The sequence below is a fragment of the Neoarius graeffei genome, chromosome 11 (genome assembly GCF_027579695.1).
Source record: "Neoarius graeffei isolate fNeoGra1 chromosome 11, fNeoGra1.pri, whole genome shotgun sequence".
Classification (NCBI taxonomy): domain Eukaryota; kingdom Metazoa; phylum Chordata; class Actinopteri; order Siluriformes; family Ariidae; genus Neoarius; species Neoarius graeffei.
In genome coordinates this window covers 41174248-41186338 of record NC_083579.1, presented here as the reverse complement: position 1 = coordinate 41186338, position 12091 = coordinate 41174248, and the positions used below count along the sequence as shown (strand labels likewise).

General features: G+C 38.7%; 1 protein-coding gene across 1 annotated transcript in view; it reads left to right on the top strand.

Moving 5' to 3' along the window:
- Positions 1 to 12091, top strand: part of sptbn5 (spectrin, beta, non-erythrocytic 5) — a 66360-nt gene that overhangs the window by 36815 nt on the left and 17454 nt on the right. Inside the window, exons 37-52 of the mRNA XM_060932998.1 lie at positions 1709 to 1897; positions 1986 to 2141; positions 2264 to 2455; positions 2558 to 2653; positions 3846 to 3964; positions 4100 to 4214; positions 4479 to 4592; positions 4759 to 4880; positions 4960 to 5122; positions 5325 to 5513; positions 5607 to 5684; positions 5814 to 5986; positions 10419 to 10509; positions 10707 to 10853; positions 10966 to 11103; positions 11824 to 12080. Of these exons, the coding sequence (XP_060788981.1) occupies positions 1709 to 1897; positions 1986 to 2141; positions 2264 to 2455; positions 2558 to 2653; positions 3846 to 3964; positions 4100 to 4214; positions 4479 to 4592; positions 4759 to 4880; positions 4960 to 5122; positions 5325 to 5513; positions 5607 to 5684; positions 5814 to 5986; positions 10419 to 10509; positions 10707 to 10853; positions 10966 to 11103; positions 11824 to 12080 (2339 nt within the window). The remainder of the gene's footprint in view (positions 1 to 1708; positions 1898 to 1985; positions 2142 to 2263; positions 2456 to 2557; positions 2654 to 3845; positions 3965 to 4099; positions 4215 to 4478; positions 4593 to 4758; positions 4881 to 4959; positions 5123 to 5324; positions 5514 to 5606; positions 5685 to 5813; positions 5987 to 10418; positions 10510 to 10706; positions 10854 to 10965; positions 11104 to 11823; positions 12081 to 12091) is intronic.

Sequence of the window (12091 nt, the reverse complement as noted above, 5' to 3'; positions counted from 1 at the left end):
TTGAATAGGTTACTGACTTGTAGGCCTACATGTTGCCTGCCTGACGCGTGCTTCTGCCCAACTTGCACGACAGATTACTTGTTGAAAAGGCCCCTTGGATTAGATTGGCCGCGAGCAGACTGAAATGCATGTTAGAACGCTCTCACCTTTTTTGTAAAGCGTCTTCCAGATCCGAATGGGTAAGGGCAAGTGAAATGGTATAAGGTCTTTAATAAAACTCAGTGTGTGCTTTGACGCATGCATTCGGCAATTTAGGTCGTTTAACAGAAGCAGCAGTCCAACCTTGGAAACCCGCAGTCCTCAATGTCACCACACACACTGGCTTTCGTTGGGTATACCCAAAGGGGTGGCTAAGACATCTGTCAAAAGTTACGGAGTTGCATTCCTCAAAAAATATTACGGTAGACCAAGATTATAACATTGAAATGGCATGTTTATTATCACGTAACAAAATGTTGTAAACAGTATTATAGAAATAATTTCATTCATTCATTCATTCATTCATTCATTCATTCATATTGTTTCGGTAGAAAACTATGCAATGCAAAATCGTTTAAACACCAGAAAACCAGAAAAGTGCTGGGCCTCAAGATTCTAGATAGAACGTTCGGACGCTTTTTTTTTTTTAGACCCCGGCGAGTATTCGGAACCGGCCTTTATTTGTCACAACACACGCGTACACCCGGCCGTTAAAGGGAACTCGGCGGTTAATTGGAACTCGGCTATTATTTGGTATTTTACGGTAATCTTGTGCATTTCATGAGTAACACCAAGCTGCTAATTACTTTCTTAATGATTGTGGAATAGGAAGGGGGCACTTATTTCTTTCCCACCTGGTTTCTGAATGTTTATTCTTTGGAGAAAAATGACTACATGTTGAAGTCTTGTGCTCCTCTTTCAAGTCTGTTTGCTCCATTTTGTCTGTGACTGATGGTCCACAGTTTGGCCACGCCACTGCACTTTTACAGACGAATCAGAACAGCCGTAATTTGCATATTAAAATCCTTCAGACAGTCAATCTATCTTTCAATAGATCTTTCAATCTATCCTTCAATAAATCATTCAATATATCCTTCATTAAATGTATCAATAAATCATGAAATATATTTAAATATATTTTGTAATACTAAATTAAAAGATGTACTGACGTATTTAATTTTGGATCTATTTGTTGGACATTATATTTATGGATTTATTGATGGATAGATTGACACATATAATTAAACATATGTCACAAAAAATCATCCATAGAATCATCTTTTGTGTTTTTGCTGTGATCAGAGGTTATTTTTTGTTTCTAGAAGTTGATAAGGACCACACAATTGTTATTTAGACCCTGATAAATAAAAACATAAAAATGAAGGTGTACTTTCTTTTCCTCATTACTGTATTAGATGAAGTGTGTTTCTGTTTGTGATATAAAAGTGCAAGGATTATATTCTCTGTAGTAGCATGAATTGATTGTGCTCATTCAGAAACTAGGAAGGGGATGGTAACAGCTGTAATATTTTGAGTTTGCCACTGCAACTACCATAGAATATTTGACAAATATTAGAATTAATTAACATTAAACATCATTAATGATGTTGCCATTAGGACTCACGAAATGATCGTTCAGGCTTAACCAATTGCAGTATGCCATAATATATACTGTAAATATAGCTATATTTTAGAAATAATGGTTTATCAATGATCTTCCTGTTTGCAGATGGTTGCTCTTCAGGAATCAGCTGACCGTTTGAGCAAAGGAGGGGTGACAAGAGAAAAAGGCAACTACAAAGCCACAGTGAATCTTCTCAGAGCACGAAGGGAACGTATCAGAGATCTGTCCATGAAACGCAAGGAAGAACTTGAGCTCTCTAGGCTTTTTTGCATCTTCACCCGTGATGCCTCTGAGGTATCACAGTCTTCACCACTAGTTACCAGAGCAATAGAGAGTAATGTTCTGTATTAGTTCAATTAATTTGCTATGAATTGTGATTCAGGCAGAGGAATGGGTGTCGGAGCGCATGCAGAAGATGCATGAGGATTCCAAAATGGACCTGAGCAAACTTCAAGCCAAAATGAAGCTACTGCAGAAGCATCAGGTGTTTGAGGCAGAGATTTTAGCTCATGGCAAAATAATTGACTCTGTCCAGCAGGTGAGGCCTGTTGCTTCAGTATGACTTGTATATTGTAGTATGCAGTTGGATGACCGTGTGCTAATGGCAGATAGCTTGATTTTACACTGTTTTCATCTGCTTGGTTCTATCAATTCATTCAGACAGGAGAAGAGCTGGTTTCTCTTCGTCATCCAAAGTCTAAAGTGGTAAAACAAAGCATCTCTGCTCTGATCTCTCACTGGGAGGCTCTGAAAGAAGCCATCTCTGCCCGGGGGAAAGTTCTAGAAGGCCACCGTGACTTTCTTGAGTTCCTTCAGAAAGTGGAACAGGTAGAAGTTTGGATCAGACAGAAGGTAAGAAAGGCAAGCCTTAGCCTCGTGCTTGAAGACCATAAATTTCAAGATTTAGCAGACAAAATATTAACTAATAAGACTGATTTCTAACTTCCTTTCTAGGAGGTCATGATTAATGTTGGGGATCTCGGGGAAGATTATGAACATTGCCAACAACTACTAAAGAAACTAAGTGAGTTCAGAAGCTCCAGCCCTGGGGTAAGTCACAGGACGTGAATGTGGAGTGCTGTTACGGTATTTAGGATAAGGGGAGGAATAACCAAGAAACATAAAGTACAAAATTTAGTGTCCAGAGATGTAAATTCTTCATAATAATAATAATAATAATAATAATAATGAGTAGTAGTAAGATTAAAGATGTACAGTTGCAATCAGAAGTTTACATACATGGACATGAATGTCATCATAGACATGAATGTCATGGCAATACTGGGCTTTCAACAGGCATGTAAGGATTTCTTCAATTCACAATTCGATTCAATTCACAATACTGGGTTCATGATTCAATTTTCCTTTTTTTTTTTTTTAATCAACACCTTCAAGCTCACCTAAAGTTTGCAGCTGACCACATGGACAAAGAAAAAGCCTTCTGTCAGAAAGTTTTATGGTCAGATGAGACCAAAATTGCGTTGTTTGGCTACAATGACCAGAGGAACAGAGGATCACCCAAGTGTTAAACATGGTGGTCATAGCTGTTTTGCTGCCAGTGGAACTGGTGCATTGCACAAAGTGTATAGAATAATGAAGAAGGAGGACTACCTCCTAATTCTTCAGCATAACCTCAAACAATCAGAAACTTGGACACAATTGGGTGTTCCAACAGGACAGTGGCCCCAAATACACAGCTGGTTGTGGATTGGATAAAGGAGGCTAACATCAAACTTACAACAAGTTCTGACCTCAGCCCTATCAAAAATATATAGACTGTGCTTAAAAGTTGGGTCCATGCCAGGAAACACACAAATTTAGCTGAACTCTACCAATTCTGCCAAGAAGAGTGGTCTAATATCGAACAAAATTTCTGCCAGAAGTTTGTTGATGGCTACTAAAAGCATCTGGTCATGGTGAATCTTGCTAAGAGACATTTAACCAAATATTAGGTGTGCTATACATATATTTTGGACCTTGTATATGTAATTTTGACCCTATGTTGATTTCAGAAAACCAAAAATAAATTAAAACTTATGCACCAAATTCTTGTTTTTTTTTTCTATTAAAGATGTGTGTTAAACAATCAGTCTGCGACAGAAAAAGAACATTTCAAAGAAATCACCAAAAGCTCAGTATTGCCATGACATTCATGCCCACGATGATGTTAATGTTTGTGTATGTAAACTTGTGACCACAACTGTACAGTGTGGCTTGAATGTCCTTAATCACTCTTTGCCAGGATGTGACTGTTGATGATGCTCACATTAAGACCATCAACAACCTGGCAGCTCGACTTGAGAAACAGAATTGTGATGAGTTGGTCACTGTGAGGAAGCGCAGACAGCAATTAAATGAGAGGTCAGTTAGCAGGAATTTGCATAATATTAACTAGCTCCCTCTAACTTCCATTCATCATTAGAAGCTTTGACAAGTTTAAGTAAATGTTCATTATCATACCCACATTTGTGCTGTGCTCACTGTTTCCACTGACAGATGGAGTAATTTCCATGGAAACCTAAGCAGCTATAAGAGGAAGTTAAAAGAAGCACTGGAGGTCCACTCCCTTATCCGTGATCTTGAGGAAGTCAGGGACAGGGCAAGTGAAAAGGTGAGGCTGTTTTCTTTTTGTTAAGATTATTTCAGGGGTTTTTTTTGTATTCTTCTTATTCCATGTTAAAGTTTTGGTGTACATTGCACACTAGTGTACAGATATCCTAGTGATTCCCATGCATGCAATATTAGGCATTTCAGTCAGTGCACAAAATGCAATTTCTAAACAAACTACAACTTGCTGTGAAATACAGCTCATAAAAAACATTCACCTGTTGAACATCAAATCCTAGCATTTATGTTTCTTTCTGTGGAACTGCAGATACTATTACTGCAAGGTCAGGGCTATGGAGAGGATGTGGAGAGTGTAGAGAACCTTATACGCAGGCATGAGGAGATGGAACGAGAGGTTCAAGTTATCAAAGAAAGAAGCACTGTGAGTATTTAGTATATGGGAGATGATTGATGTCTTATCAATTGTACTGCTGTGTTTTACAAGACATCAAGACACTGTCTTATTATTATACTTGCATTGCAGCACAGTGATTCATGCTAACAAGAATATGTTTCCTGGTCTTTTTTTTTTTTTTAAATTAAATCAGGTCCTGGAGAAAGAGACCAAAGCTCAATTAAGAACTCACCGTGACCTCTCTGACAAGCTAAGTAAGAAGCAGCACGAAATAAACAGCACTTTGATGAAGCTGGACAAGGAAATGAAATTAAGGTGAGCTGAGACATCGTACCAGTTAAGATACAACTTTACTGCAACAAACTGCATTGGGTTCATTTTAATGTCATTATAGGAAAGAACGTTTGCAGGAGTCACACCAGCTCCAGCTGTTTAAAGCTAACCAACGTCTTTTGCTGGACTGGACACTGAAACAGACTGCAGAAATGGGAAAGAAGGGCTTGCCAAAGAGTAAAGCTGAAGCAGAAAGCCTTATAGTGGAGCACCAGGATTGGAAAGTAAAGGCTCCCACCCTGACTTATACCGTAAACTGAATGATGAATAACATATTAAGTTAAAAAAAGAAGCCTTTTTTCCCCCTTATATCTTTTCCTGATCTATTACATACATTGTTAGACATCATAGAAAGTAATGAGTAGAAATCCTGCAAATCAAAACCAGATTTTTATTAATATGAAAAAATGGCTTTTATGACTGTAGGCAGAGATAGATGCACGTGGTGAGCGCATTGATTCAGTGAAGAATTTTGGGCAGAACCTAGTGATGTCTGGCCATAGTGAAACAGCAGAGATCAGAAAAGCCTTAAGCAAACTTGAAGATGCTAAAGTCAGGCTCATTCAAGCATGGGAAGAAAGGAAGACAACATTGGACCAAGCTCTGGAGCTTCAGGTATTATAAACAATGTAGTGTAGAACATTTTCTAATACTATACGCTTCTACCTGAAAAGTATTCAACCTGACATCTTGACTGAATGGGTGTAGGTATTCCTTGGTAATCTGGAGCAAAGTGAGAGCTTATTGAGCAACAGAGAAGCTTTTCTGGCTAATGAAGATGTTGGGGTAAGTGACCTATTAGAAAGTGATTAGCAGTAAAAACGGTATTTGAAAAGCTAAATTTGCTCCTTCATAAATGTTGAAAAGTACTGGATTCAGTATTTTTTTAATTGTTAGTTCTTATAATCGATTTAGAGCTGCTTGTCAGAAGCAGAGGCTCTGCAGAGGAGGCATGCTTTGTTTGAGAACTCTCTAGAAGCTCAACTGCAACAGGTAGAAGAGGTGGAGAGATATGCCCAACAACTGACACAGCGAAAGCATTATGACTCAGACAACATCACAAAGAAAAGAAAAGCAATTCAGCTGAGGTGAGTTAGTGCATCTCAAAAATTTAGAATACCATGAAAAAATTCCTTTTTTTCATAATTTAATTCAAAAAGGTAAACTTTCATATATTCTATATTCATTACATGTAAAGTGAAATATTTAAAGCCTTTTTTTGTTTTAATTTTGATGATTATGGCTTATAGCTCATGAAAATCAGAAATCCAGTATCTCAAATTATTAGAATATTCCCTAAGATCAATAAAAAAAAAAAAGGATTTAGAAAGATACAGAAGGATACAAAAGGATACAGAAATGTCCAACTTCTGAAAAGCATATTCATTTATACACTCAATACTTGGTTGGGGCTCCTTTACCATGAATCACTGTATCAATGCGGTGTGGCATGGAGGTGATCAGTCTGTGGCACTGCTGAGGTGTTATTGAAGCCCAGGTAGCTTTGATAGTGGCCTTCAGCGTATTTGTATTTTTGGGTCGGGTGTTTCTCATCTTCCTCTTGACAATACCCCATAGATTCTCTATGGGGTTCAGGTCAGGCAAGTTGGCTGGCCAATCAAACACAGTAATATCATGGTCAGCAAACCATTTGGTAGTAGTTTTGGCACTGTGGGTAGGTGCTAAGTCCTGTTGGAAAAGGAAATCAGCATCTCCAAAAAGCTCGTCAGCAGATGGAAGCATGAAGTGCTCTAAAATCCCCTGGTAGATGGCTGTGTTGACTTTGGACTTGATAAAATACAGTGGACCAACACCAGCAGATGACATGGCACCCCAAATCATCACAGACTGTGGAAACTTCACACTGGGCTTCAAACACCTTGGATTCTGTGCCTCTCCACTCTTCCTCCAGACTCTAGAACCATGATTTCCAAATTAAATGCAAAATGTACTTTCATCTGAAAAGAGGACTTTGGACCACTGAGCAACAGTCCATTTCTTTCTCTCCTTAGCCCAGATAAGACACTTCTGACATTGTGTCTGGCTCAGGAGTAGCTTGATATTAGGAATGCGAAAGTTGTATCCCCTTTCTTGAAGATGTCTGTTCGTGATGGGTCTTGATACACTGACACCAGCCTCAGTCCACTCCTTGTGAAGCTCTCCCAAGTTCTTGAATCAACTTTTCTTGACAATCCTCTCAAGACTGCGGCCATCCCTGTTGCTTGTGCACTTTTTCCAGCCACCCTTTTCAGCAATGACCTTTTGTGGCTTACCCTCCTTGCGGAGGGCATCAGTGATCATCTTCTGGACAACAGTCAAGTCAGCAGTCTTCCCCATGATTGTGGTTGTGTGTACTGAACTAGACCGAGAGATACACTGTGTTCATACTGTTTTACTCAAACTCGAAATGAAATATTCTAATATTTTGAGATTTTTTTTTAAATGTTTTTGTACTGTATGCCATACTGATTAAAATTAAAATAGAAAAATACTTGAAACATTTTAGTTTATGTGTAATGAGTCTATAATATATAACATTTTCACTTTCTTAAATAACTGATGGAAAATATTGAACTTTTTCACAATATTCTAATTTTTTGAGATGCACTAGTGTGTGTGTGTGTGTGTGTGTGTGTGTGTGTTATATATATATATATATATATATATATATATATATATATATATATATATATATATATATATAATCAATCACACACACATACAGTGACATGAATGTCATCTTGGATATGAATGTCATGGCAATATTTGGGCTTTCAGTAATTTCTCTGAACTGTTCTTTTTCTGTGGCAGAATGATTGTACAGCATACATCTTTAATTAAAAAATAAAACACTACAATTTGGTGCACAAGTTTTAATTTTCTTTGGGTTTTCTGAAATCAGCACAGGGTCAAAATTATACATATAGGGTCAAAAATTTACATACACCCACTTAGATTATTACTTTAGAGGTGCTGACAGGGGCGCCGCCAGAAATTTTGGGCCCCCCAACTTTTCCCACCCTCATCACAATTGCACTATTGTCATTATTTGACTTTTGATAGCCCATGGACCTTGAGTTTGTGACTTTATTACATTTTATGTATTAACCAACCAGGGACTAGATGAAAACTGGTCAGTGACTAATTCTGGTGCATTTACAATCACAAATGAAAATTCAAGATATTGCCACATGCCTTCTTGTGCTAGGACAATTGGTAGTGAAATGTGTGATGTGACACGTTCTAAACCAATGGTTTAGAACGTGTGAACATTCCACACACGTAACCATGTCAAACACTTGACTGGTGTCCATTATTAGCAACACTTTAATCTAGCAAACTGTATATGGCGCTCGCTCATTAAAAACTTCAATCCTAAAGCATTTATGGGTTGTATTGCTGCTTACCTCCTTCTCCAAAGGGGGGTTCAGTGGTTTGGTAGGGCAGAGGCCCCCCTGAGGCTGAATCTGTGCATATTTAGGGCACCCCATTAGTTATGAAACTGGTTATTAGCACTAGTTATTAGCACCAGCATAACGTAATATTTCATCTTGTTTATCACACAAGTCAGTTCAGTTATTAAAATGGAAAAAATGTCACTGTACAAACTGTAAAAGTGTTCTCTTGATAGGCTAATCCAACCACGTTCATACTGTTCATTTACCATTCGCTAATATTTTGAACACACGTGAGCGATAGCTACCTTTCTTTGGGAAAAACTGAGTGACCAGTTGCCTGCCTCTCCGGTCCCTCTCAGCTTTCAGCTGTCTTTCTTTACATTTTGACAGCCACTCTTCATATTTAGCGATCATAGACTGTATGCACTCCACTGCTAGCTGGCTGGCTGCTGCACCGCGACACAGCAATCGCGCTTCTACCAGAACTGGACCGTACCATTTCGCAAAAGGGGGAGGGTTAAATGACCAATATGTTGAAGAACTCAAGAAATAAACAACCTTGTTCAATTAGCTCATTTTACCAGATGGAATATTGCATTGTTGTTATTTCAAAAGTCTTATTAAAATCATTAAAAGCATATTATCAGCCCCTTAAAGGGCCCCATGGCAGTGCTGGGCCCCTAGAATTGTTCTAACCTTTCCCCCCCTGGCGGCGCCCATGGGTGCTGAAACTTCCAAAGTGTCTCTTATCTTGCCAAGGCTGAGGTCTCTTAACTTCATGTTAGTGATCATGATTGACTACAACTGGTAGCTTCTCTGTGCCTTCATAAAAAGGGTTTGTTTACAGCACTCATTGGATTGACCAACACGCAGTAAAATGGGAAAGTCCAAGGAGCTTAGTGCAGATCTGAGAAAGAGGATCGCAGATATACAAAACTCCGGAATGTCTCTTGGAGCCATTTCTAAACAACTGCAAATTCCAAGATTAGTTCAAACAATTGTATCCAAGGTATTGTGAGGTGTAATCACTTTACCAAGCCACTTTGCTTCAAGAAAACCCAAACTGTCACCCTCATCTGAAAGGAAATTGGTTTGGATGGTCAGGAACAACCTGGGAACAATCATGGCACAGTCCTGCCATGAACTGGAATTTGATGGATCACTGTCTACAGTTCAGATCACCATGGACTAAGAGGCTGCTATCCAAGAAATAACCCCCTGCTTCAAAATTGACACCTTCAAGCTTAACTAAAGTTTGAAGCTGACCACATGGACAAATAAAAGGCCTTTGGGAGGATAGCTGTTTGGTCAGATGAGACAAAGATTGAGTTGTTTGGCTACAATGACCACCATGTACAGAGGGACACTGTACCGGCTGGTGGTGGTGGTAGGATCATCATGCTCTGGGGCTGTTTTGCTGCCAGTGGAACTGGTTCATTGCACAAAGTGGATGGAATAATGAAGAAGGAGGACTACCTCTGAATATTTCAGCATAAGCCATCAGAAACTTGAACACAACTTGGGACTTGAGTTACAACAGGACAATGAATCCAAACACGCATTAGAGCTGGTTGTGGAGGATAAAGCAGGCTAACATTAAGCTTAAAACAAGTCCTGACTTCAACCCTATTGAAAATATATGGACTGTGCTTATAAATCGAGTCCATGCCAAGAAAAAAAAATTAATTGAACTCTACCAATTCTACCGTGAAGAGTTGTGAATATCCAACCAGAATTCTGCCAGAAGCTTGTTCATGGTAAACAAAAATGTTTGGTCAAGGTGAATCTTGCAAAGAGACATTTTACCCAAAGATTAGGTGTGCTGTATGTATGACCCTGTATATATAATTTTTACCCTGTGTTGATTTCAGAAAACCCAAAGAAAATTTAAATGTGTGCACCAAATTCTAGTGTTTTTTTTTTAATTAAAGATGTATGCTGTACAGTCTGCCACAGAAAAAGAACAATTCAAAGAATACTGAAAGCCCAACTATTGCCATGACATTCATATCCATGTCACTGTATGTAAACTTCTGAGCACAACTATGTATGTATGGATGGATGGATGGATGGACGGACTAAATTAATGGTTCAATGTGGCCACAATTTTTTTTTCTTCCAGAAAGGAGAGATTATTGGAAATGAGTAAAGACCGGCAAAAGGCTTTGGAGGAATCAGTCCAACTACAAAAATTTTTAGAAGATAGTTATGAGGTATGTAAAAAAGGAAAAAAAAATAAGTTCTCTGCCTGAAGCCATCATAATTAATTTTACTTAAAATTGTGTCCCATATTTCTGTTTTAATGCATAATTTTGAACATAATCTGATAAATGTTTCACTTGTAAATACTTTGAAATCCTTCGTATTGTTTTTAATGTGAATATAGCCTAACTTTCTATCTATCATTAAGGTGTGCTCATGGTTGAATGAGAAGAAATCTGTGGCTCAGGACGAGAGCTGGAGAGAACCTATCAATTTGCAGGCCAAGATACTGAAACACCAGAGCTTTGAGGCTGAGATCCTCGCCAACTGCAACTCTATAGAAGCCCTAACAAAGGTAACAGCAAAGCAGAACTTTCCTTTTTTTTAAAATTAAAACTGCAAAGCAAATTGCAGAATACTAAAATGCCCTCAACATCATTATCATGGACATTATGTTTAAATGCTAGGAAGGTGAGAAGATGCTAGTTGTTGGTCATCCAGCCAAGGACAATATAAAACCCAGAATAACAGATCTCAATGAAGGCTGGGAGCAACTCTTAACCAACTGCAAGGAGAAGAAATCACGGTTACAGGAAGCATATCAGGTACACAACAATATAGTGTTGTATATTAGTTTACGTTGAGGCAGTCTGTGTCCAGGAAACATTTTGGATGGCTACAGCATTTCAACTATCTGCTACTCAAGAGGAATTATTTTCACTAAAGATATAAAATACAAATTTGGTAGTGCATGTGCTAAAAAATAAAACAAAACACAGGCTCCATTCCCCTATGTCAGACATATAAGCCTGGATTTTACTACAAAATACGTTATTTGATTTTAAGACTCAAGGTTTCTTGCTAGTCCACAATGTAATGCTAGACATACACTGTATGACCAAAAGTTTGTGGACACCTGACAATCACACCTGTATATACTTTTTTGAACATCCCTTTCCAGTAGATTTTGGAACATGGCTGTGGAGATTTACCCATTCAGCCTCACGAGTAGTAGTGGTCAGGCACTGATGTCTGGTGAGCCCTGGGGCACAGTCAGTGTTCCAGTTCATCCCAAAGGTTCAGTGGGGTTGTGCTAAGACTCTAAGGTCCAGGGATGGGAAATTTAAATGCTAGAGTATATGCAGGCATCCTATATAATTGTGGGCTTTCAACTTTGTCCACAAGGCAGTAATTTGAGGAAGGCCCACAGGTTTGAAGGTCAGGTGTAAACATACTTACATTATATGGCCAAGAGTAACATAAAGTGTATATATATTTATATTACTATGATGTCCAGCGTCTCTACCTCATTCCTTATCCTCCAGGCCTTGCAGTTCCTACGATCCTTGGACGATGTTGAGGAATGGCTAGATTCAGTTGAAGCCGAGCTGAATCAGACAGACTGTGGGGAGGACCTGGCCTCAGTCAGCAGACTACTAAAGGCTCTACAAGGCTTGGAGGAAGTGGTGGATGGACACTTGGAAAAAGTCCAGAATCTGGTGGAGACAGCCAAAAATCTCAGCTCCCAAGGCAATTTTCAGGCTAGAGAGATACAACAACAAGTTTGGCACATGGCCAACAGGTACCTTATGG